Source organism: Cornus florida, unplaced genomic scaffold (genome assembly GCF_030987335.1).
Source record: "Cornus florida cultivar Cherokee Brave unplaced genomic scaffold, ASM3098733v1 CherokeeBrave_3.0.0_Hap2_Chr04, whole genome shotgun sequence".
NCBI classification, from domain to species: Eukaryota; Viridiplantae; Streptophyta; class Magnoliopsida; order Cornales; family Cornaceae; genus Cornus; species Cornus florida.
The window spans coordinates 104,141,598-104,166,997 of record NW_026775574.1 but is presented as its reverse complement, the minus strand read 5'-3'; the positions used below and the strand labels follow the sequence as shown (position 1 = coordinate 104,166,997).

The 25,400-nt window shown below is 35.0% G+C and overlaps 2 protein-coding genes across 3 annotated transcripts; one reads left to right on the top strand and one right to left on the bottom strand.

The window, feature by feature from the left end:
• Positions 1 to 16: 16 nt before the first annotated feature.
• Positions 17 to 9,148, bottom strand: LOC132304413 (aromatic aminotransferase ISS1-like). Its single transcript, XM_059802078.1, has 9 exons — positions 8,768 to 9,148; positions 8,534 to 8,581; positions 6,142 to 6,270; positions 5,762 to 5,821; positions 4,239 to 4,395; positions 3,646 to 3,752; positions 3,405 to 3,463; positions 1,978 to 2,086; positions 17 to 902 (listed from the first exon to the last, which is right to left on the bottom strand). Exons 1-9 carry the CDS (start codon positions 8,828 to 8,830, stop codon positions 450 to 452), a joined length of 1,185 nt encoding a protein of 394 aa, XP_059658061.1. The 5' UTR covers positions 8,831 to 9,148; the 3' UTR covers positions 17 to 449.
• A 5,802-nt stretch (positions 9,149 to 14,950) lies between these two features.
• Positions 14,951 to 25,400, top strand: LOC132304412 (cyclin-A2-2). 2 transcript variants are annotated; one of them, XM_059802076.1, is made up of 13 exons: positions 14,951 to 15,131; positions 16,287 to 16,414; positions 17,420 to 17,766; positions 17,998 to 18,283; positions 19,296 to 19,426; positions 19,837 to 19,929; positions 20,690 to 20,823; positions 21,448 to 21,523; positions 23,149 to 23,225; positions 23,323 to 23,356; positions 23,450 to 23,599; positions 23,686 to 23,820; positions 24,940 to 25,400. In XM_059802076.1, exons 3-13 carry the CDS (start codon positions 17,470 to 17,472, stop codon positions 24,991 to 24,993), a joined length of 1,467 nt encoding a protein of 488 aa, XP_059658059.1. In that variant the 5' UTR covers positions 14,951 to 15,131; positions 16,287 to 16,414; positions 17,420 to 17,469; the 3' UTR covers positions 24,994 to 25,400. The 2 variants fall into 2 exon arrangements, with proteins under 2 accessions (XP_059658059.1, XP_059658060.1); XM_059802077.1 differs by having other exon boundaries at positions 17,412 to 17,766.

Here is a 25,400-nt window from a genome sequence, read left to right as displayed (position 1 = left end):
CTGCAAGCTCAGGGGAAAAGCGCGCACACAGAGAGAGAGAGAGAGTAGACAGATTTTCACCTATTTATGTCTGCACCATTTTTTTTTTTTTTTGTTTGTTTTTTTCGGTAATCAGGCTTTCATTAGCAAAGAAACAAACTACAAGAGGAGTTCAAGCAAATGGAAAAAACAGAGCATATTAACTGATCCCAAAAACAGAAGCAACCATTGGGACTCCTAAAAACAACACTCCTATGAATACAAACAAGAAGGAGAAAGATCTTCAAAGAAACCCATGCAGAAGAGAAGCTTCAAAGCACCAAAAAGCCTCCGAGTTGAGGTGAAACCGAGAGCAAGGGGCATCTGAAGTCCAGTCTACTAGCAGGGCAGAATAATCGAAGAGAGACATGACCTCAATAAGAAACAAACACCCAATAGTCATGGAAATTTGGTGAAACCGGTGAGAGCAATTACTCCACCATGCCATCTCTGATAAGTTCTTCCAACCCTCTTCTTAGTCTATCTGCAGCAATTACGCAATCCGCCTCTCTCAGCATTCCATATGTGATTCGGACACACCCAGGTGCACCGCATGCACTTCCTGGAAGTAGCAACACACCATGTCTGCGTGCAAACCAACACACAACTTCGAAATCATTTGGGTATTTGTTCGGAAGCTTTGCCCATAGGTAGATTGCTCCTTCTCCACCTTTCACTGTATCTTCTCCAAGAGGTGAAAGAGCCTCAACAAGGAGTTTTTTGTTTTTAGCAAGGCTTTCGACTTGGCTTTTGACCCACTCCCGTCCGGCTTCTAAGCAGTAGAGAGCCACTTTCTGTGAAATCATCGGAGTGCAGATTGCCACATTATCTTGAACCTTGAGAAGCTGAGTTAGAAGACCCTCAACCTCTAATGAGTAAGCTATCTGCATGGAAGAAAATACAAGTATATATTTAATACCCTTCCAGCCAAATATATATATATATATATATATTATATGTAATTATTCAGCCTTCCTGCCAAATATATAATTTAGTATGATGCTTATTATATGAAGTTTAAATATACAGCTATTATTTGAAATTTGAAAGAGAAATGTTTCAGTCGGGATGATTATAACATGTCCTGCTCAAAAAACAGCTAAGTTAGGACTTGCATACTACCAAAGCAAACACTTTCATGCTGTTGGAAAGACTTCAGAAATGCTTTTGAGAGCAAAAAGTGGGTGTTGCTTGTTGGTAATCGATGCAAAACCAATATACTGTCCTAATGCCATGCTGACTTTCATATTTTAACAGGAACATTTAAAAATTGATAGACTTTTTTTTTCCCCTTTTTTTTTGTTTGTTTGTTGTGGAAGCTGCGGGCGTGCTAGAACTCATTGAAAGTCCAATGAGACATGTCAAACAATATTCCACATATTGTTGGTGGAAAATTGAATTCAAGCAATTGTGTAGAGAGTCTGGAATGACCACTCTCAAGAATTCATTTTTGCCTTTTTGCAAAGGACTTCGGAGTTGCAATGGAATGGAAGAATTAACTAAGGAAAGCAAATAAGGAATTGAAAGGCTAAATGTAACTGAACTGGAAGATAAATTAACTAAAGAAAGGAAAGACACCGCTGGAATTGAAAGCTAACTAAATGCTTAAAGTAAAGTGCTGAATTAAAAGGAATTCAAAGTGCAAATTACACTCAAGGAATGTAAAGTCAATGACAAGTAATGTATAGAAGAATAAAAATGCTGTTGATGTGTTGTGTGAACAGGCCTACAAATGTCTAAAGTTCTGCTATTTATGGAGTCCCAAGCAGGTAGCTACTGGAAGTTGCAACTACACGATCTTCCAACAACGACCTTCCATGTGTTCTGAACAACAATCTTCCACGGGTAATTGGCCATATGTCAATCTTCCACCGGCAATCAGCCGATAATTTAGATGTAAACACGAGGATAGCATTTTTCCAGATTAAATGAATCAATGGAAGTGAAGGTACTACTTACATATCCAACTCGCCATCCCATCATACCATATGCTTTTGAGAATGAAAAGAGATTAATAACATGATTCCCCTCCACACAAGAATGCTTAAAACCATCATATACGAAGTACCTAACAGCAAAAATGATATGATCAGTGTGTATCATGTGGTTCAAGCATCAACGATAGTATATAATTACTCCATTAGATGCAAGAACTGTGGCATCCCTTAAATTAGTGTAAACTGAAACGGCCCAATTTTGATCGGTGAATAACAGTCACTAATAAGGTTGCGAGGACAATATTATGCAATATCATTACATCAACTTCAACATGATAAAGGATCTGATAACTGAGATTTTGTTGTTGTATCATACATCCTGAATATAAATATCAGGCTAAGGTGTACAATACCTTGTGCCAAGGATGGTAGATCACTTCATGTGAGTCCCAAGGAATATTATTATTATGTTTATTTTTTAATTATCCTACCCACTTTTCATTTTTGCCATTTATGCATACATCAATCTACTTGGTTTCCGAATACAATGATGTGATATTATGGCCCGAATTTGGTGCCGGTTCGCGTTGCGACCTGCTTATAACCCGACGACCCGTTGGATGTGCTTTGTGTGGGCCCATGCCGTTTTTTGCTCATGGGTCATGGACCCTAATTATTCTCTTGTAGCCCGATATATAAGGGCGCTTAGGGTTTGAAGTGGAGGAAGAGAGAGACTCTAAAATTCATACAGAAATAGAGTGAGGGGTTGAAAATTTGTAATCTCCGATTTTACACATGGTGAAAACTTTCGCCAGATCCCAACCATGGGCGTAGGCTGTTGCCGAACCACGTATAAATCTTTGTGTTTTTTGTGTGGCGTTTTTACTTTTCTGTCATAATTCTTGATTCAACTTGGGTTCGTTGCGTTTGTCAAAACAATTGATTTTATTAAGCAAAAAGACTATGGAATATAAATCTAAAGAAAACTCACTGTTTCATGTATATTATTCAACAAACTCGTGAAATTTGAAATTTGCAGTTGTTCTAGTGTCTCAGATTGTATTGTTCATAGTTAGACTATAACAACCATGCATATTACTAATTTGTGGTTTCTGCAGAAACTTCTGTAACGTTTGCTTAGTGATAACAAGAAGATCACCATTTGAATATGTGTTTTGGTATAACTAGAGATTCCCACCAAAACAAAAAAGTGCATTTTCCAGAAACAGTGAACAAATGAATAGAAGATACCAGAACAGGTTATGAGAGAAGGCATGCAGCCTTTTGCTTAATAGAAGATATGGCTTTAAAGAATAATGGCAAACACAAGTCATGTGATCAATCCAAGCAATTGGCCTATGGATTTGTAAGTTTAATTTCTATGACATCGTGTTAGAAGCAGAATATCGTTAGTTCACATGATCCAGAGGCAAACCTTTATGTACTTACTCATATGCATTATCTACCACAAGCCAAGAGCCAGAACTTCTGCAGATATCCGAAATTCTCTAATAAAAAAACAAGGGAAAAACTTGTCACAGAATTTTAAGAAATTCAAGACGACGATATCATATATCTACCTATAAGACTCAATATCACCATGAAGTGAAAAATGATACCTACCAAGGGTGTGGTGGGTATTTGTGGGTTTGTGTGTTTAATATATATATATATAGAGAGAGAGAGAGACCTTGAGCAGAGACTCTGGAATGCAGACTCCTGATGGATTTCCAGGATTAACAATAGAAACAAGCTTTGGAACTGGTTTAGTTTCTGACATAACCTTCTTTAACCAATCTACAAGAAAAATTCCAGAAATAAATTATAAATCTGTAAGAGTCACTTGATTTCATGAGGAAAAGAAGGAACAATTAATATAAATAAATTGAGTTTGAATCCTATGTTTCCCATTCTTTCCGTTTCTTCAAAATGGAAGACTTAGACTCAAGTCAAACAGTCATGTTAGTCTCAACTTGGAGGAGTTTCTTCTGATTTAAGATTTCAATTCCTTTTCTTTTCATGAATGCTACAGGCAAACCATAATATAATGAAAATTGTGAAACTATATAAACTATAAGGACAAGAATCCTTATAAGCCTAATTTTTGCATGAGCCTTCATCAGATGACATGCACTAAACCACTTGATGGTATGGCATTCATATGCTGTCTGACGAATACCCTCGCAAGAAGGGGCTCATAGAGGATCCAAGTCCGAGAGAGAGAGACCATGGAGTTGAATTATCAGTAGTGGAAGTTAAGCTGTATCATACTCTACTCCAAACCTGCATCTGGCAGAAGTGTCATGGGATTACTTGGACCCACCAGTATGTTATTGATGCCTGTCATCTGGAAGGACATGTACGCATTGAAGAAGTACGGAGCAAACAGTACCACAGAATCCGTAACATCACAGAGCGTAAGCACAAGATTCAGAAATCCCTGTTATCCAAAAATCCACTTAAAATCCTAGCAAAGAGGTTTGGGGATTGGAAAAATTGGTTAGCACAAACTGATAAGCATATAAGTAGATCACTGTTCATGCCATCATCAGCTAAATTACTAATAAAAAAATAATAAAATGTATGTAAGATCCAAGTTCCAAGAGCACAGCTTTTGTTACTTCTGATTCAAATTCAATTGTGCTCTACTAAATACTAAATCGATGTTTTGAAACATGAATATGTGACTATTGTACTCTCTCTCATAAATTTTCTTTATGCCATCCTCCCAACACCCAAAGAACAAATTTAAGTGTACATTGACAAGACCAGCAAAGAAAAATATTATCAAAATGGTACAAGCACAAGAGGAATGCCAAAAAGATAGATGGTGGAGGGCTGGAGGCAGAGAGAAAGGAAAGGATGCCTAAGATTGAACAGTGAATATGTCCGTCAATTGAGCTGAATGGGGAAGAAGGTTTTATCTATTGGACCCTGACTAGTTCAGATTTTTTAGGGTTTTTTTTTTTTAAATTCAGTCTATTGTCATGTCAACTTTCCAACCAACTTCAATTTCCTTTTTGCCTCATTTCGGCGAAGAGATATATAGTTCTGAAAAGAGTGGAAATAATATAAATCAAATGTACCCTAAGTGACCACCAAGGGTTGTAGTCTAGTACCACCTCCTCTACCTCTCAAAGTGGAATGTTGTTCAAGTCCCCATAAGGGCAAAAGTGGGTGTGTGAGTTATTTGCCAAATACACCCTTAGTGTAGTCTCCTCAATAGAATGTTACTTCTAGTTCTTCAGAGTCCTTCATACCAGAGATTCTAATTTATGCTATTTACAATGGAGAAGTTGCCCTCATGGAGGAGATTATAAAGCTGTAACTATTGGACAAATCATGGGCCTTGGATAACAGCAATATGGCAAACATCTAAATTAAAACACAATAAATGCCTAGCAAATCTAGTTTAGAATTCAACATCTAATGTCAAAGACTAAGGATAATTTTATCCATCATGTTGTAAGCTTCTTGATGAAATTGGGCTCCTATTTTAACATAATCATAAAAAGAATATGTTTACCCATGAAAATAATTTAAGTCCCAGTTTTTATCATGATATAAAAGCTTCAGAAAAGATTAATAAAAAATTGCAGGTATTATTTGTGTTATGTCCAACATTTCCATTAATTATCCTGCTGGAATTTTTTATGTACTCAGGATGACTACACTAATCAATGTATATGAAATGGATATTAAATAGAATTGTACTTCTGAATAATTGTCAAGAAATAATTGAGGAACCACATAGAATCCAAAAGCCCTCAAATCTCAGCAAATGAACGAGAAGTTGCCCGACTCACCTGATTTGAACCGGCTGTGACCATGACAGAAGATTTGATCAACTTATTCTCCTGGCACAACTGCAGATTTAAAGTTCAAAGAGAAAAGAGAGAAATAAATTTAGTAAGAATGAAAAACACATTCCATATGCAAATTCTCTATCAGTTTTTTTTTTTTTTTTTTCTTTTCTTTTTTCATTTTTGGTAGGAAAGCTAACCAGCAGGAAATCAAGAACAGGACACCGTAAAACGGTGAACTTGACATAGAGAACTTTCAAAAACGGCAGAACTTTTTATCCTTCATAACAACAAGAAGATTTTCCAGTTCTGATGCATCTGCTAATCGACAAAAAATTTGGCATTTACACTTTCAAAATGTCATCTGTACTAAAAATTGTTACCTTCTTTAATAATGCCTCTTTGAGTTCTGGAAGACCTTCGTGAGTGCCATATCGACTAGTTGAAGGCTCCCATGCTATATGTTTAACCCTCTCAAGAGCCAGCTCAGGTGGCTGCCAATAAACTGCCCCCTAAATCATAGTAGCATGAATGAATGAAATATAGTCCAAATGATTGCAATAAGAATTTAATCAATCAAAAATATGAATTATATTGTTTGATTTACTGATAGGTTTCATATTCCATTCAGTATATCCAAAAATATAAAGATTCAACAATTTGACTTGCACATAATAGATTGACATGACAAGTGTAATTCCTATCTGGCATGTAAGAGGGAAATCATCCCAGCTATCTCTTCTACAGTAAAAGTCTCCACAAGGTGTCTGGTTGACAATAAAAGTGTATCACGTCAAGGTATGGATGGTAACTTGGAAGTTGTGTCAAAAGTACTAAAATTAAGTCATATTTAAGAGATCAGTTCCATGGAAGAGCAACATAAACTGTCTGAGCAAGCACACATGTAAACTTGTGTGTGTATGCCTGAGAGAGAGAGAGCCCAAATGTCTGTTTGGGCTCTAAACGTATTATACATTGTGATGGCAAGGCTAATTAAGGCCACTACATCATTAGAACCAATTCATCATCATCATCTTTGCCTTAATCCCATATTAATTGGGGTCAGACACATTAAATTCTCTTTTTCCATTCTTTTCTATCACACGCCATCTCCCCTATTATATTTAACTTCTTCAAATCATTTCTCATAACTTCTTCCCACGTTAATTTTGAACACCCTCTCCATGTCTTACCTTCTATTTAAACTAATCTTCCTCTTTTTACTCGTGCATATATAGGTCTTCATTGTATGTGTCCATACCATCTAATTCTATACTCTCCTATTTCTCACCAATGGGTATCCCTTACACATTGAACCATTTAGTAGAAGAATTTAATGTGGGTAGTTAAAGCAGTTCGTTTGAGTGCCAAAGTATTTTAATCCCTTTTACAGCCAGACGGTGAAACAATTTAAAAAAAAAAAAAGAGATTGTTATTAAATTCCATCCTCAATTTGAAGATCAGTTGCTCTTGGATTTTATTTTCTGCCATGGAACTTTGGTGGATGAGCGTATGAAGCTCTCGCTCAAGTGTTCACCGCAAATACACACAAAGAGGGCTAGGACCATTTCAGCATCTCATCCTTCATTGAGTATAGAAGAAACAAAGTAAAATGAGGGAGAAGATACTTTTTGTTGGTTCCATTAAGGGGTCCTGAAGTTTTGGGTAAAATATCACACTTCCACTTTTTTCGTGCCTTATCAAAACATTAGTATCCAGTAGTGTTCCATTTCTTCTACTTCTCAACAACTAAATCTAGTGAAGGTTTGTTTTACAATATCCAGTAGTTAGTGTGGCCTCTTGGTAAATGTATCCTCTTGTGTTTACCTGAGGAAGCATTGCATTCACCACTCTTTTAGATCCAGTAGTTAGTGTGGCCTCTTGGTAAATGTATCCTCTTGTGTTTACCTGAGGAAGCATTGCATTCACCACTCTTTTAGATCCAGTAGTTAGTGTGGCCTCTTGGTAAATGTATCCTCTTGTGTTTCCTGAGGAAGCATTGCATTCACCACTCTTTTAGATACTGGAAATACTTATAGAAAGACTCCTTTTTTCATCTCATGTGAAGTGTGGCATGGCTAATGTCTTGTTTATTGGAATCCTTCCATTATTTTTCATATGAGCAGCGTTCCACAAAAGGGCCATGAAATTTGCAAAGAGAACAAGATGGTTAATGTTCTAAACTACCAATTCAAAATCCAATAACCACCATTGTGCCTTTTAGATCAAAAGTGCTCCAAATCCATATGCAGTAAATCCATTGCAAATAGTGGTGGTTTCTTCCTTTTATTAATGATCTATCTGCAACTTTGGTTCTCCATTTGGAGACTTCCCCAACTAAGAATGGCACCATTTAAGATGGATTTGGGATGCCCAACTGAACCTGAACCAAAATTTCGGATTTCAATCAGGACATGTAATTGAACTAATTAAGTACATTCTAATTCCATATCACTGGGGCCAAGGCAGAGCAGCCTCTTTATTTTTCAATTTTGAAGCTCACATCCAAGTGAATTACGCATGCTTATATGTATAATGAACAATGACAGCAAAGAACATGTTAACAACTAAATAACAAGCTGTATTCGAACCCAATTCCTGCCTAATTTAGCTTGGATTTCAAGACCATCTCTCTAACCTAGCCCTAAAAGTACAAAAATCCCAAATTATCCCAGTAAGTCCCCCCATTGCCATCTATGTTTTTTTAGCATTTGATGTCATCTAACAAGAGACTTTAACAGTAAACTAGAACAAGAAGAAGAAGAAAAAGTAAACCTGACCCAGTGGCATTGCATCGTTAGAATTCCTATTCAGTTCTGCTAACTGCAAAAGAACAGATAAATCTCACTCAACTTCAAAATATACAAATAAACAACGGACACCCAAAAATAAAAGACCATAAACGGACCATTTAGTATCAACCAGCAATTACAAAATCCCAATAAAGTATATTTTTACACACACACACACAAAAACTCCTCTTCAGTAAAACCCAATTGTTAGATATACCTTAACCATGACAGGAACATCGGTCTCGAGTGCCCGAGTCGAAAGCCTTCCATACGAACCCATTTTAACTTTCCCTTTTCTTCTCTGCTACTGAACAATGGAAAGGTGTTGGAGAGAAATGATGAATATTGAAGATGATGTAAGTGGAAATGAGTGATAATTCTTTTTACCATTCATTGTTAACAGTCAAGTGAGTTACAGCAGAGAGAGAAAGACAGGGGGAGAGATGTTTTTCAAGCTCTGTTCTGAATGTTGGAGAAAGTTAGGTATGATACAGCTCGTGATAATGAAAACACAAGAGTAGAAACTGTAACTTTGTTTGTTTTGAAAGAAAAACTTTCCAGGAAAGTCCATTTGAGGTATCTCTTTTCAAAAAGAGGAGGAGGACATGGACGCGCATTTATAGTGAGTTTTGCCATCTGTCAAAAATAAAAAGGCTAATTCCATATACACCCCTGACCTTTGACCATATCCCACTTACACCCCTCTAGGTTTCAATATTTCACCTACCTCCCTTCACTACGATGGCGGTTAACTTTACTAACGGAGTTGTGTAATTTTACAATTTTGCCCATCAATGATATAATACTAATATTTATAAAAATTTAGAGTTTAATACACACATTACGTACAAATATACAAATATATACACATATACAACAACTACAGGTGATGCAGTTTCGGTGAGCATATGCCTTGGACGGACTGAACTTCGTGTACAGGTAATGTTGGTCGGATCCATTCGCTGAAGCTCGACACCGATTGGGTCCATGTTGGCTCAGAGCTTCTTCACAGTTGGGACTCTGTGCTCCACCTCAAGGGAACTTCAGTCCGGCGAGTGCGGCGAAGCTGTCAGATGTCGGCAATATCTTTCCCAACGGATCCGTCGGCTATGGTGACAAGGTTTTCCCGTCACTCGAGAAATAAACCGAGGAGCGTCGCCGCCGTATAGAAGCTCAGAGAGCAGCGGCTTCTGCCTCACATGACGAAAAGGAATTCACTCGCCGGAGCACCCGCCAGAAGCCGGTCACACCCCAAACGGCCACCGCCGGTGATATTAACAAACCCAATTGCTCCAAACTTGTAACAGACCCACGGCGCAACAGAGACAGATCCACTGGCGCCGTCCACCTCTGCAAAATTGCTGAAGACAGCCCCGTAATCCATCGAAGTAGTCATCAACCGGGGACTGGCAGAATCCGGCGACTTCGCACGTTGGGAGGCACGGAGGTGGACCCAGGCGGAGCCGGCAGATGAAGATCCGAACGAGTGACCTCGACGCCGGCGATGAAGATCTTGAATGAATTTTTTTCTAACATGATGGAAAGGAGTAAACCCTCCCCCCCCCCCCCTTCTCTCTCTCTCTCTAAAAGATATGAAACTTGTAATTGCTATTAGGATGATGCCAATTAACATGAAATGACTATTAAGCTTGGATATTAGTAGGAAATGACCTCTGAAGCTAATCATTGTATCTCTTCAAACAACGAGGTTTGCGAATTGGATTTTGTATGATTAGGTAACTGATGGATGTATCATGATTTGTATTTGATAATAAGCATATTTGAAATCTAGGGTTTTGGTTTGAGCTTACTTTATCTGCTATATATGTCTCTTGCTCTTGATCGATCTGAATTCAAATGGAAGGATCACGAAGAAGGAGATAATTCGATTAGTTCAATTTTTGTCTGACATTTCACAGATGGAAAAGCCTAAGACCCCTTTTCACAATTTGATACTAACAGCAGAAACTTTAACTGTATTCATTCTCTGATTAGGGCTTTGATCACCCTTTGTTTCCAGAAATCAGCATTTCCTTAATTTTTTTGTACTGGTGTCTTGAATCTTGATGTGATCATATTTACCTTAACTCAATTTTAGAACTAGTTCATTTTTGTTGTTTTTTTGTATAGTTCAAATGATAGCTTTCTTTCTACACTAATCAGAAATCATAATGCTGATACAAATGCTTGAACTCAAAAATATAAACTCTTTATTCAAGGAACTACATCCTGTTATAGTTTTTTATTTTTTAAAAAAAACATAATATATGAATGTAAATATTGATGTATATATAGTGAAAAGAAGGGTATTCTTAAACATTTGAGTTAACAAATTAGGAGTAGTTTTGTAATTGTGTATAGGTAAATGAGGTTAAAGATGTCAATTTACATATTGGAAGGGTAAAATTGACCATTTGATAATTTTGTCATGCTGACATCAGCAGCTGTTTAACTGGAGGGGGTAACTTGATACGAATAGTCAAAGGTTAAGGGGTGTGTGCAGAATATTGAAACTTAGAGGGGGTGCAAGTAGGATATGGTCAAAGATCAGGGGGTATAGATGAAATTAACCCAAAATAAAAAACGAAGAAAATATGTTTTAAAAAACACTTTAATATTTTAATGAAATTTTTTTAATATCAATTTTGTCTAGACAAAATTAAAATATGAATATAAAGGAGCTTTCTCTGACTGGTGGGTGTGCAATCACTGAACTACTGTATTTGTCGAGATAAATAAAAAAAATTTAATTCTGTCTCTTGGTATACGAAGGTGGAATCATATATATATATATACACACACACATATATTTGAAAGCAACATTTTATTAGATTTTCATATTGTTTAGTGGTTTTGATTAGATTGTGTTTCTCACAATAAAAATTTATTTGTGCTTATTGTGAGTCAGGATTGGGCTAAGATGGAGAGTAATATTGTATACAGACATAGTTAAGAGAAAAAGTAATATTGTATATGAGTTGGACTGTAAACTAATGTACAATAATACTTTTTTCTTTTTTTATTTTTTATTTTGGGACCTAGATTATAGCCCGCGTTAGTCCTTCAGTAACTCTGCCCCTGTCGTGTCGTTATACCGTGTAACGAACACATTCAAATCGTTCTTGACACGTATATCGTACACTTGTGATAATAACAATGTACCCATTTTTACCTTTTTGGATATATCTACCCCTCTTATCGTGTGAGTCGTGATAAAATTTTTGGACATTGCCTTTTTGTTTATGCAGGGGACCATTGCTTAAATATTGGTCTTATGTGAGTGAAATAGATTCCAATTTAGGTTTAGATATTTTGTATGTACTTATTGCTAAAGCTCAGTCTTAACAATGACTTTGATTTAGACTTGCCTTCTGCCTTTTGGATGTCGATTAAGAAACTTTATTATGGATAATGAAGCAATCATTCTTCCAATTGGTAGATGTTTAATTTTTTTTTTTTTGGCGAGAGACGCCCAGTTTTTCAAACAGGTAGGCTCCTGCCGAAAGTTTCTTTAAATGAATAATTACAAAAATATCCACCACTATTACAATTTTTTAGTCCGCACAAAATGCTATTGTCGTTTTTGTAACATTTTTATTAGGGATGTCAATTTTTATCGCCCCGCCGGGACCCGTCCCGTTAATAACGGATATGGAAACAGTTTTTATATCGTTCGGGCAGGTATGGATACAAATTTTGTACCCGTCACGGGTCACGGGGTGGGTGAGGGTTCAGTGTACATATCCTACAGGCCCCGCCCCACCCCGCCCCACCCCGCTAAGCATATAACTATATAATATATATATATATATATATATATATATATAATATTAATAACTTATTTTAGCAGCTTACTCAGTTACCCATTTCTTATAATTCTAATTTGAAATGTAAACTTGGTATTAAATTTACTTTTGTTTTGATTATGGTAGAAGTTGGATCTTATAATTTCTTGTGATTTGGTTGTATTAAACTTTTATTTTTGTTTATTGTATTCTCTGAATTATGTTATATGCATGTTATTTTTTTATTTTTGTTGGGATACATAATTTCATTTATGTTGTGCCATTTTCAGGCTTTCCACATTGAAATAGCAGGAATTTAAGTTTCAAAAAGTGGGAGAAAAAAATTTGTTAGCGGGGCAGGCACGGGGGCATAGTATTCCCCAACGGGGCGGGGCTGGACATGAAAATCTAACCCGTCGTGGATCTCGGAGCGGATATAGACTTGACAAAAATTAAAAAGGGCAGGACGGGATTTAGGGAAACCCGCTCCAAACCCGCCCCGTTGCCATTCCTAATTTTTTTCTTCTCATTTGATCCCCCCCTTTTTTTTTTTTCCTGTGAATACTAGTGTGGGTGTGTGTGTGTGTGTGTTATATATCAAAGAACTGTACAAAGACAAGAAGACAGGATGGCTAGAACAGAGGCCACACAAAAAATGCCTAAAGTGGCACAAGCATTCAAATTCATAGTTTTGATTACTTTTAAGCCCAAATCCAGATATACTAATCAAACTAGCTCCATTGAGGGGCTAATCTGAATTCATACGGGAATTCAACTCATGAGTGTGGCCGTAACCCTCCACAAATATGAATTGATTGTTTCTCAGTACTTTCAAATGCATCAAGACAACGACATTTTGATACATACAACACTTGATATCAGAATACAACAATTATCATATACAATATATACCGACATTAAATCGAGAATGAAACACACATAACACTATTACACCAACAAAAAGGCACCTATTCTAAATTAAATTTTTAATGGAAATAGAGCATAAAATGAAATTTTGAATTTTGAAGGGTAGACAGATGTATATGGAGAGGGGGTAAATTATCACCTACACAAGATAACTAATCCCTTTTCAGGACAAATGGCAATTATGATACAATCATGTCCATAAGATTCAATTTGGGTTCAAATTCAAATATGAATTTGGCACTAAAATATCGATGTGTATTTGAATTTACATTTGATTTGCTCCACATCCTTCTCTACAATAACTATTGACTTTATTTTAAGGATTATTAATATAAAGCTACTACATTTTTTCCTTTTATTTTTTGTGTTCTTTTTCTTTTTCTGGTACATTTGTATTTAGGGTATTGTGTGCAATTAAGTTGAGAAATGAAGTCTGATAGAAAATGTTTTCACAAGAACACAACATGTTTTGAGAAGGAACACAGCTTGTCTTTTTACCTATAAGGAAGCACAAGATAATTGATATGCGAAAATAATATTGGATCATGTGTTCTTTTATAATATTAAATAAAAAATTAGCATATTTTTAGGTGGATCAAATTGATATCAAATTTATTGATGTAGTCTAATCATATCAATGAATGAGTGTTGATTTTTCCATTCTTGTAAGATTTCTTGAGATTCACTGTACACAACAAAAATAGTTGAAATTTGGAAACGAATATGAACCAAGCTTAATCGATACTTTACTATAACCTGCTACTCCTCCGTTTCAAGGATTGGTTCTGATTCCAATCCCACAATTAAGGAACTGTTCTATTATGGTTCAATTCTAATTTCAAGTCCTTTAGGACTAGACCAAATAAAACCGGTTAATCGAACAAAACCATTCCTAATTATATACCATTTTTTTTATTACTTATTATTTTATTCATGTTAAAGCAAGTTTTAAGTCAAGGCATTATTATACATTATGTTTTTTATTAGCTATTATTATTCATGTCAATGTAAGTTTCAAGGCAAATTATATTATTGTCCAATATCGTATAAAGTTTATACTTATATTAGCTTGGTATCAAATTCACAATTAGTTTGTTTTACAATATATATATATATATATTGGAAAAGTAAAGAGAAATGTGATTTGGAACAAAATTAAAATGATATTTCACGAGTTGATTTTATGTACCAATTTTGATTCCTATTTCAATTTTTAAGGAACCATTGAAAACCATTCAATACTAAATTAGCCTAAAATTAAATCTATCAATAATTAATAAAAAATAATAATTTGATTGATCAATAATAGCTAACTTATTTTGACAGAGTTAAAGATAAAAGATCAATTAAATATATATTTTCAAAATGTTGGAGCCCAATACCTCAAATTCCATTAAAAATAAAATTGACAACCAATCAATCTAATAGAATAGACTTTACCCAAAAATATATATATATATATTTCAAATAGATTTGTCATGTCTAATACTAATAGAATTAATTTAAGTAATTGTTTATTTTTATGGTTGACTTGTAAATTGGACTCTATTATGTTACACTCCAGTCAACCACTCTATTCCACGTGGCAGATGCGTTGATATTTTTAATCACTTGCGACAAAATACATTGGCATACTGGAAAAAGTAATATGAGGAGCGGAAACAGAAAAATATTATTTTTGGATTTTGGAAGTTTGAACTGTGCCTCTGTCCCGCTCTCTCAAGCTCCGCTTTTATTATTAAAACACTAGACTTCTCTCTACACTCAACACTTTCTCTCTCTACTGTCTATCGCATGATCTGTCTAAATCTAACCCTATCTCTTCTCTCCGGACCGCCATTGACAGGTCTCGGAGCTTCTGAATGTAGAGTAAGCTCAGCTTTTACAATGCGCTCTCTCGAGATATATATATTATATTTGTATATATGAATATTTACATATGTATCATATATATGGACTTTATTGTGCTGCGTTATTTTCCTTTTAATCGATTATGATTCGCCAATATGTATTAATGCTGTTGCAGATTATGGTTGTTTAGTTTCTCGACACAGATCTGTGATGCATTTTCTCTTTTTTCTTTATTTTCGATTCACTTTGTTTTTCTGAAAAATTTGACATAGATTTTCGCGTCATTGACTTGAATTGTTTGGAAATTTTATTTTTGCAATTTTATTTTTCTGGCACAATTTGTTTTTCTTCTGTTGATTATATAGTCAGAGCAAATAATGCGTAGTCGGAACAATTTATGGGAGGAACTTGGATTAGATTGTGCAAAGAAGCTTTAGCTTGTTTGATTTTTATTGCATATTTGGTTGTTGATAAGATTGATGAAGCCTTAGATATATAATTCATGGAAATTTGGAGGAAATTAGGGTTTTGAAATGTCTTTTAAATGTTGTTATTTTTTATTTTTGTCTCACTGATGGAAATGTCTGTCTATGTTTCTTTCTTTTTTTTACCATCTAAATGTCTGTGTTTCATGTTGAAAAGGACTAGATCTTTCAACAATAAATAAATTCTCTAACATTGTAGAAAAATCTTGTACCTAATTGGAATATATTTTTTTTATTTTTCATCTTTCTCCTTTTGATGCTAGTTTACTGACTTCTTGTTCAGTTGAATTCTGCAATTATGTTGGTTGGAACTCCGTTTTGTTGGGAAATGTACTGATGAAAACTAAGAATCGACTATTAAATATGAATTTTACAGAACATTTAGACTTCTAGAATTGGAACTTAAATTTTATTTTTATTTGTTTTTTATTATTATTATAATATATATATATATTATTTTTGTTCTCAAAAAAAAAAAAAAAAAAGGCAAAAAAAGGATTAAGGTCAAACAACTCATAGATAGGCCAGTCTTGATTTTGCAGCATGTTTCCTATATGTGCCTGGGCATATTTGTTTACTCAATCACCTATTTTGTCAGCATTTGACTGCGCAAACAATGTTCTTGCATATGCATTTTTTATATACAAACTGAAAAGCAAATGAAAATGATGGAGGACTATCATCGTAGGTTTCCCAAGAAGAGCAGAGAAATTGGAATTTTCTTTGTTAAATCTGATCTAGAACTATGAAGAAATTTTGCAGACAGCAATCATCTCTGCCACAACAACATGAAGACAGCTCTAGAGGAAAATGAAGGTGAAAATCTCAAATTATATTTGTTTATATCAGCATGACAAATTAGACAAGACTTTTTCAATTACATAATATCATGATCAATGCAAAACTAATAGCGATTTTTTATAAATGGTAGTCTAAACTTTTATTCATGACAACAGTGCATGGCATATTGTAGTTGGGACAAACAGAGAAGCACAAGTCTTTGTGTGATCCTTGGTTGCAAAATAAACGTAATCCATTCTTATTTATTTGCCCATTGGTCGGAAGTGCTAGGCAACTCGAAAGCCATATGAAATGTAGCAAGAGATACTACCTCATTAGTAATAAGCTAGGCAATAAGGGAAGAACTATCAGAAAACTCAGTGATTCATTGCACAATTAAGAGGTACTAATAAAAAATTGCACAATTAAGAGGTGTTTATCAAATGTAAAATAGCTTCCTACTTGCCAAAAAATGAAAGAAAAGAGTCCCATTGAATCTGAAGTCGGAAATATGTTATATTACTCATGCAGTCCCCAAATGATTTATATGTATCCATACTCTTGTTTTGAGGAAGTTTTTTGTTGGTCTATAATCACTTATGATCAGATCCCTGATGCTCTATTTCTTTGTAGTCATCTTCAATTTTCTTGTTGACTAGGTGAAACTATTGGATGGTTAAACTGTGATTAGTTGAATAACATGTGCAAGGATTTAAACTGTGATTCGTTGAATAACATGTGTAAATATTTATATGTATCTATGTTCTTGTTTTTCAAAGTAAGGATTCAAAGTAACGATTTTCTGTAAGATGGCTGTAACCTAGCCATGCTTTATGGTAGAAATTGTTGGGTGTAAAGAAACAGTTTTGGAGGGTTTTGTTAGTGCTGAGTTGAAATTTGAAAGCCAGTTGAGTTGTTTTCTTTACTTTTATCATGACTTAAAGGTACTATTCATTGATTATTGCATCTCTGACTATTGCTTTTTGCCAATTTAAAGTTCTTCCTTTCACTTCTAAACTTAAATTGGTCATAGAAGTGCAGGTTTTATGAAGAGCCTTTAAGTGAATTGGCAGTGTACAGGGCATGCAAATATGAATAAGGAAAATATGACTGCTGCTAAATTTGAAGACGCCACTGTTCGAATGACACGAGCACGGGCTAAAGCCTTGGGCTTACCAGAAGGATTACCAACCTCAAAACTCTTGAAAAAACAGGATCATAAGCAAGTTCTTCGACCAAGATCAAAACGAGCAGCGTCTGATGAGAACAAACCAGCTGTTAGTGTTACTGCTTGCCTTCAGAATAAGAAAAGGTCTGTTCTTAAGGATGTCACTAATGTTTTCTGCGATAAATCGTATATAAACTGCATCAATGCTGCCAAAATTGAGGTAAGATTATGATCATCACATTGTTTATCAATCTAATGTGCATTTTTCCAGTTCAAATCCCAGATTCTTTTCCACATATATTGTCTATCAATTTTTTGTTCATGCTATCAAAATATGGAACTTAAAAAAATATTTTTGAAATACTTTTTATCCCAAAATGCAAAGTGAAGCTTCTTGTTTTTATCTGCTTAATATATAAATTTATTGGCCACTGATGTTGCTGATTTTCAGCCTGGCAAGAAGGCTAAAAAAGGTACTATCAAGAAGAATGCAAAGGTGGTGCCGACTGTTTTGGCAGAAAACGCTCAGGTTCAAGCGAAAGCAGAGAAAACTGAAGAAATATCTAGACTATGGATGGAGGAACCACGAGAAATTGCTATACCAATGCACTTAAAAGAAAATGTGACAATTCAACAAAGGAAGTGTATTAGCATAGGAGAATGTGGTGCAGCAGATCTGATGTTTGTACAGCAAACTTCCACAAATCATGCACAATTCCAAAGCCCTACGAAGAAAGGTTAGACTATTTGTTTCAACCCCTCCACCAGGCTGCATGTGAAAATATGGTTTCACTTGCTATTTTCACAGTGACTGGCATAAGATGCTGAATACCTTTCATGAGTAACAGGGTTCTGTTTCAACTGTTTAATTAATGCTTTCTTGTAGTAAAGTTGGAGATTTAAGCAAACTGTTTAAAGTAATTGTATGAAATATCTGGGTATATGCTAACCAATATGCTGTATACCTTCATGCATGATTTTTTTTTTTTTTAAGGTTCTCAACAAAGTGAGATAAATGTATAACAGCTTTAAATTGATCAATAAATTATCACAAATCATTTGGTATCTTGAGTTGTAAAACTGTTGTGTGAAAGTGTATCTCAAAGAGTCAGGTGATGAAGCATGCATGTTTAAATAAAAATATTGGAGTTTGTTTAGTGGAAGACTATTACCTACACACTTAATGTTTCTGAACCAAAATTTAGGATGCCTTGAACATAATACTCAAAGCTAACTGGGAATATGGTAGCAATAGGTTCTACAGTTCTGATTTCTGAACTCGGAGCAACTGTCTAGTTGCTTCAACTACTGAGTTAAGTTGCAAATTTAAGCAGACTAGTTTACCCAAAAAAACAGGAAAAAAGAAAGGCTCTTAGCAGTTAATAATCATTCAAATACATTTTTAACTTAAAGCTTTCTATTCTAGTTACTGTATTTGTTCATGTCTTGAATGTCCTTATGGGTTCTGGCAAAACCTTGCTTGAAATTTATTTTATTTTTGTAAGTGAAAGTATTGTTATCTTTTATAGCTATTAAGTGTTACTGTGTAAGTGAAGAACCGGATCATGAACCTTGTTTTCTTAATAATTTATAGTCATATTAGAGGAACAGGCTTATCTGCTTGTTGCTTTCAAAATTAAACTATGCTGTGAAGTTAAAGGAGAAAATCATGTGGCAGTCTCAGAAAATTGTATGTTATTTACTTATCTGCTTGGTAAGGTTTAATGCTGTTTTAGTTGCATTATGCAGAAGGCAAGATTTGCGATAAACTGGAAGGCTCAAATGATCTAAGCATTGCAAATATTGATTTGAACCACAAGGATCCTCAAATGTGCAGCCTGTATGCCTCTGATATATATGATAATTTACATGTTATGGAGGTCTGTATAGCCTGCTGATCTGCCGTCTTTTCTTGTTTGTCCGTTCTGTTGTTCTTCCTAATGTCTATGACTACTGCATTACTAGAACTCCTCCCGGACATAGTAATTATGCAAAAAAGTATTTGAATTTCTATTGCTTCAACAACATAAATATATTGGAAAATCATCCTCAGATCCTAAATGCAAAATGGCATGACTTCACCATCACAGAATTCTTACACAATCTGCTATCAACTTGCAAGTGTTCCACTTTTTGGTAGGAGTAGAAAAGAAAATAATTTTATGTTATTCATATTTTGTTTCTCTGAAACAAATTATCATGTTGGTACCAAAATAAAACTTTTGTATTCTTACAGAATGCTTATATATATATATATGTTCACTTATCGTAAACTCCTGTCTTTTCGCAGCTTGACCGAAGGCTTTCAGTTAATTATATGGAAATATTGCAGCGAGATATCACTCAGAGCATGCGAGGAATTCTGATTGATTGGCTTGTGGAGGTTAGTTTATTCACTTGAACTTTTATAAGTGCAGTGTTCTTGACAAAGTGATATGTATTTCTCTGTTTGGGAAGAGTCTTTGTTGTTTGTGAGAGGGTATCTTTACCTTTTCTTCTATATTCTTCCTTCTTCTTTTTTTCTCTCCTGGATTGGTATTTTTTCTTTTCTCATCTTCAAAAACGTTATTTAGTTGTTATTAAACCCTTTTTGTCAAGTATTCAATTCTTATTTCCTCTATAAGATGAGATTTCCTTCTCACTAATTGTGCTGCCTTATTTTTTATTTTTTATTAGTCATTAACATTATTTGAGGACGGCCTTGATCCAACGGTAAGGTTGATCCATTGTGACCAGGAGGTCATGGGTTCAAACAGAAAACAGCCTCTCCGCATGCGGAGGTAGGATTGTGTACAATTGTCCCTCCCTAGACCCTACAATGGCGAGAGCTTCGTGCATTTGGCTAGCCCTTTTCTTATTAACATTATTTGTCAAAGAGCATCCTGCACATTGTTGCATTTAAGTATTCGATGATGTAAGGTTCAGATCACTTTCTGCTTGGAAGTAATTTTCCAGTCCTGTGGTCTCAAAATACAACATTTGTGTTTCTGATATTATATTGGGGCTGTAAATATCCGGGTGTCTTGAATCAGACTTGCACCATCCAAGAATCATCTTGCACCTTTTACGATGCACAAAATCTTGGCTTCTTTAGATTGATAGTGGATGATGAAAACACTAATTAATCTTTATTCTCCATTCAGGTTTTGGAAGAATATAGGCTTGTTCCAGACACACTTTACCTGACTGTGAGCCTCATTGATCGATATCTCTCTCAAAATTACATTGAAAAGCAAAGACTCCAACTGCTTGGAGTTACTTGTATGCTTATTGCCTCGTAAGTTCTAGCTTTTGTTGTGCTCGTACTATTTTTAATTGTCTGAAAACATCATCAAAAGTACTTTCTCATTGATAATGTTCCAGATTTGGAAATATACTAATGATAAAGCTTTGATGATGGTAATGGTGATTTTAACAAAAACATTATTTATCATCAATAAAATACGATGTATGTTCTTGTTCTGTTTTTGTTTTAGTTCAGTTACTGGTAGATGGCAAGCCCTGGTATTATTGCCTTTAAACTTGCTGATCCCAATGAACATGCACCCAACATCTTTATTTTAAGTGTAATTCCTCGTCTAATTCTTAGATGATTTTAAGTGAAGTGAGATTATACAGAAGTTTTGATAGCTGCCTTGTTGGTATCAGCCATCTTCCCCCCTCTCTCTCTCTCTCTGTGTTTGTGCATATATAGATGCATGCTCTGTGTGTCCAAGGAAGGAGGTTCTAATCTCTTCCTTAAATTGTCATTGATTTTTTTAAAAATTCATGTGCTTGGGTTTTATATATTCCAAAAGCTCTTGCATGAATTTCTTTGTTGTTGCAATGATTTATATAGCAGGACCATTTTCCTTTTCCACTAATGGAATTTATGGTTTGCTACTATTGTTATGTTTTGAAGAAAGTATGAAGAAGTTTGTGCACCCCGTGTGGAAGAGTTTTGCTTTGTCACAGACAACACTTACACAAGAGCAGAGGTATGTCCTTAGCTACCTATTGTACCTTTTCTCTTCTGAATGCTTCCATAATTATGGTTGGATAGAAGTAATGGAGGAAATTTGGAAAGAGGGACATTATATTTCCTTTTAAATAATTTAATTCTATGGTCACTTCGAAACTTATGTAGTCTATGTTTTGCCTCCATGTTCAATCTACTCCTTTCTACACCATCCATTCCAAAAAATTTGTCCCATTTGAAGAGTCAATGTAAAAAGATTGTATATTTCCCATAATATTTTGAACTTTAGAAAACTTTTCCCAACTAACAATATGAACTTTTAAACTTTAAATAGGTAGTTTTGGAATTTCAAAAGTGGAAAATGTGTGCCCCTTTATAGAGTTAGAATCCCAAGAAGGAACAAGAATTTTTGACAAAGAATATATCAGGACTCTTGGTGCTTGAACTATTCTTCACATCAAGAGTATACCGAATGCTGACTTTAACAGTCAAACCATTTTTCCAGAGTGCTCATATCCCTTCAAATTTTAGATAAGCTCTAGGCCTTCTCCCATTTTTTCTGTTCTTTTTCTTTTATCCGCTCCATGGCCACATATTCTGTTGCCATACACATCATGCCAATTCTCATTACTTTTGACCAACCTCACCTTTTTTTTGTTAAGAATCATAATATATCAAATAAACAGAGTATAAAGAAGGGCATAACCCCCATATGTAATCAATAAACTCATCACACAGAAGAAACATTGGTCACAAAGAAGTCATATAAAGGGACCACCACTATTAAAACAACTTTGAGGAATAACCAAATGGTCCAAATGACAATATCCAAGACTATCACTCAATCATTTGCTGAGAGCTTGATATGCATCAGCGGTCACCTTCTCCCACAACTTAAGATTTTGGAGCAAGAGAGTGTCTAACACGAGTCACTTGGCATCAAATTCTAATTCTAGGAAGTTTACATTCAAGTCTCTCATGCAAATTCTCCCTCTTCTCTCTATCTGTGCAAGTTTGCATCATGTAATTTTAGTTGGCGGAGTGTGTTGAGAGTTTGATATGTATTGTTTGATCCTTTCTTTAACAGCTTAAGCTTCTAGAGTGAGTAGTTGTCTAACGTCCTCCTCTATCTTCATTAACCAGTTGGATATGCACATTCCATCCCGCAATAGTCTCTGGAGTATGAGATCTTGTCTTCTTCTTTTTTTTTTCTTTTTTTTTTTTTTTCCTGCTGGAGGTAAATAAACTGTGGCAGCCAAGCACCATTTCCAGATCATGCTGTTTAATGAATTGCATTCCGTGTACTGTTTGGCCCAGCCCATATCCTGATCCCATCTATGCACTGATCAATTTATCAAACATTTTGAAGCTATCGACTTCCATACTTTAACCTTGGCCTTCTCTTCACATTCCCATCAACCTGAATTGTGTCACTTGTTCTGGGTCCAGCAACTGATTGGCTTATATAAGATAAGGCATTGAATCTCATCTTGTACCCATCTGTTGCAGTGTTCCAATTCTCAGATTTTATGAAGTACCATTATTTCCACTAAAGTATTTTATAGGGTATTCTCCAAGAACTGTTTTAATGCTCCTCATCATGTATGTGGATGTATAGAGGCTCATTACTAGATTCCATGGCAGGTATTGAAAATGGAAAGTCAAGTTCTGAACTTTTTGGGTTTTCAACTGTCTGTTCCGACCACAAAAAAATTCCTTAGGTATTTTGCATATCTGTTATCTTTGTTGTTGGTATGATTCTGTCTGGTTGAATCCACTTATGGTTTTAATGTACACTTTCCCCATTTTGGTTTTCAGGAGATTCATTCAAGCAGCACAAGTTTCTTACAAGGTACATCAGATGGTGTTTGTTGTCCCATCTGCCTTCAAATATACTTAACGGGAAAGAGAATTAATTCATGTTTTAAAATGCTTCGATTTGCAGGTTTCTTCCGCTGAGCTGGAATTTTTGGCAAATTATTTAGCAGAACTAACTCTTGTTGAGTACAGCTTCCTGAAGATCCTTCCATCACTCATAGCTGCATCTGCTGTATTTCTAGCTAGATGGACGCTCAATCAGTCGGACCATCCATGGGTCTGCCTTATTTGTGCTTCTTAATTAGAATTAACTTCTTGCTTTGTTTCAAGCATAGAATGTGACACCGTGCATACTTATTACAGAATCCAACTCTAGAGCACTACACCAGTTACAAGGCATCAGATTTGGAAGGCACGGTTCTGTCATTGCAAGATTTGCAGCTGAACACTGGAGGATGCTCTCTTAATGCTATACGTGAAAAGTATAAGCAACAGAAGGTAACAAATGTAGACGACTCTCTTACCACCTGCTTTATATTTCCATTGGTTTATTTTTTCAACAGAAGGTAGCTAATTAGTAGTCCTATTCCATGCTAATTTACATCTCTCGATGCCTATAATGCTAAAGCCTAAAGGCCTATTTGTTATGTAGGAATTCAAGCTGCAAATTAACAAAGTACCTGGACATCTTAACTCGCATGAAATTTAGTAGTTTTAATTTCCACCTCAGTCAATAGGAATTGCCTTTCCTTTCAATCACGACTTTGTGAGAATTTTTTATCAAACAAAAAGGGTTAACCTTTTTACGAATAATCAATTCATAGTAAGTGGTATACTGAAAGTCCAAGTACTTACTAACAACATCTTAATTCTCAAGAATTCTAACTTTTAAAAATTTGAACTCTAGAAATCTCAAGAATTAGTAACCAAACAAATAGATCCCATTAATCATGCTTTTAGGTTTCCCGAACAGCCTTCAATTATTTAATTGATACTTATATTACATTTGGTAGTGTGAAATCCATGCTTTAAAACTAAATGTGACAAAAACTAGTTTAAATACAGTCGACGATTTCAATTACAAAGTATGATCTCCGTCATGCCAAACACTGCATTAGTTTTGCATTATCAATTTATATGCATAAAGTTAGTGATGGAAATGTAAATGTTAAAACGAATATACGGAAAAATAAGAAAAGAATAGAATTAGAAATGAACATGTCCGTGAGATGGTTGGAGCAGCACCATTGAACATAAAATGAGAGAAAATTGATTAAATGATTTGGGCATAGGCAAAGAAGACCACTAAGTGCACCATTTAGAAAGAGCGACATTTTCTACATTGAGGTAATAATAATACTAGGGAAGGGGAGAGTCGGGAGACCAAAATTAAAATGTGTAGAGTTAATAAGGAGAGATACGTTAACATATGGTTTGATTGAGGATATGAGTTTAGATAAAGCATAACGGAATAATAGTATTCATGTAACTAACCCTAAATAGTTGGGCGAAAAAATTGTTTTGTTTTGTTTTGTTCCCTGAGGTTATGACATAATGCTTTGTCGAGTTTTTTTCGAGTTCTGTTATTTCCTAATATAACTGTTGTAATCATGACAGTTCAAATCTGTGGCAACTATAACATCATCAAGACCTGTTCAGTCACTATTCTGAAGTTGAGATATCTATCGGTTGGAACTGCTTTCATGTTCTGGTATTTAGAAGGTGCTCCTGATCTGAATCCAATATATAATCTTCAATTGTCCATCTGTAGTTCTCATCCTTCGTTATTATTATTATTATTATTATTTCTGACCTCGTGTTGCTGTTGTATTATTTTTACACAGTTGTGCCACAAGAGGACCTGTGTTTTTGTAATGTAGAATTGTAAAAGCCAGAATAAACTGTGGCACTAAGTTTAAAACCCTAAATGCCTTTCAGCATAATTTTTAACCTTTCCAACCTATGGAATGTTAGTTCACCGGAAAGGAGAACTATTCGGGTTGCAATTGTAGATGATGGCATTTGTATTTAAAACCCTAATTATTATTCCCATTTTGTTGAACAATTTCCATTTTATA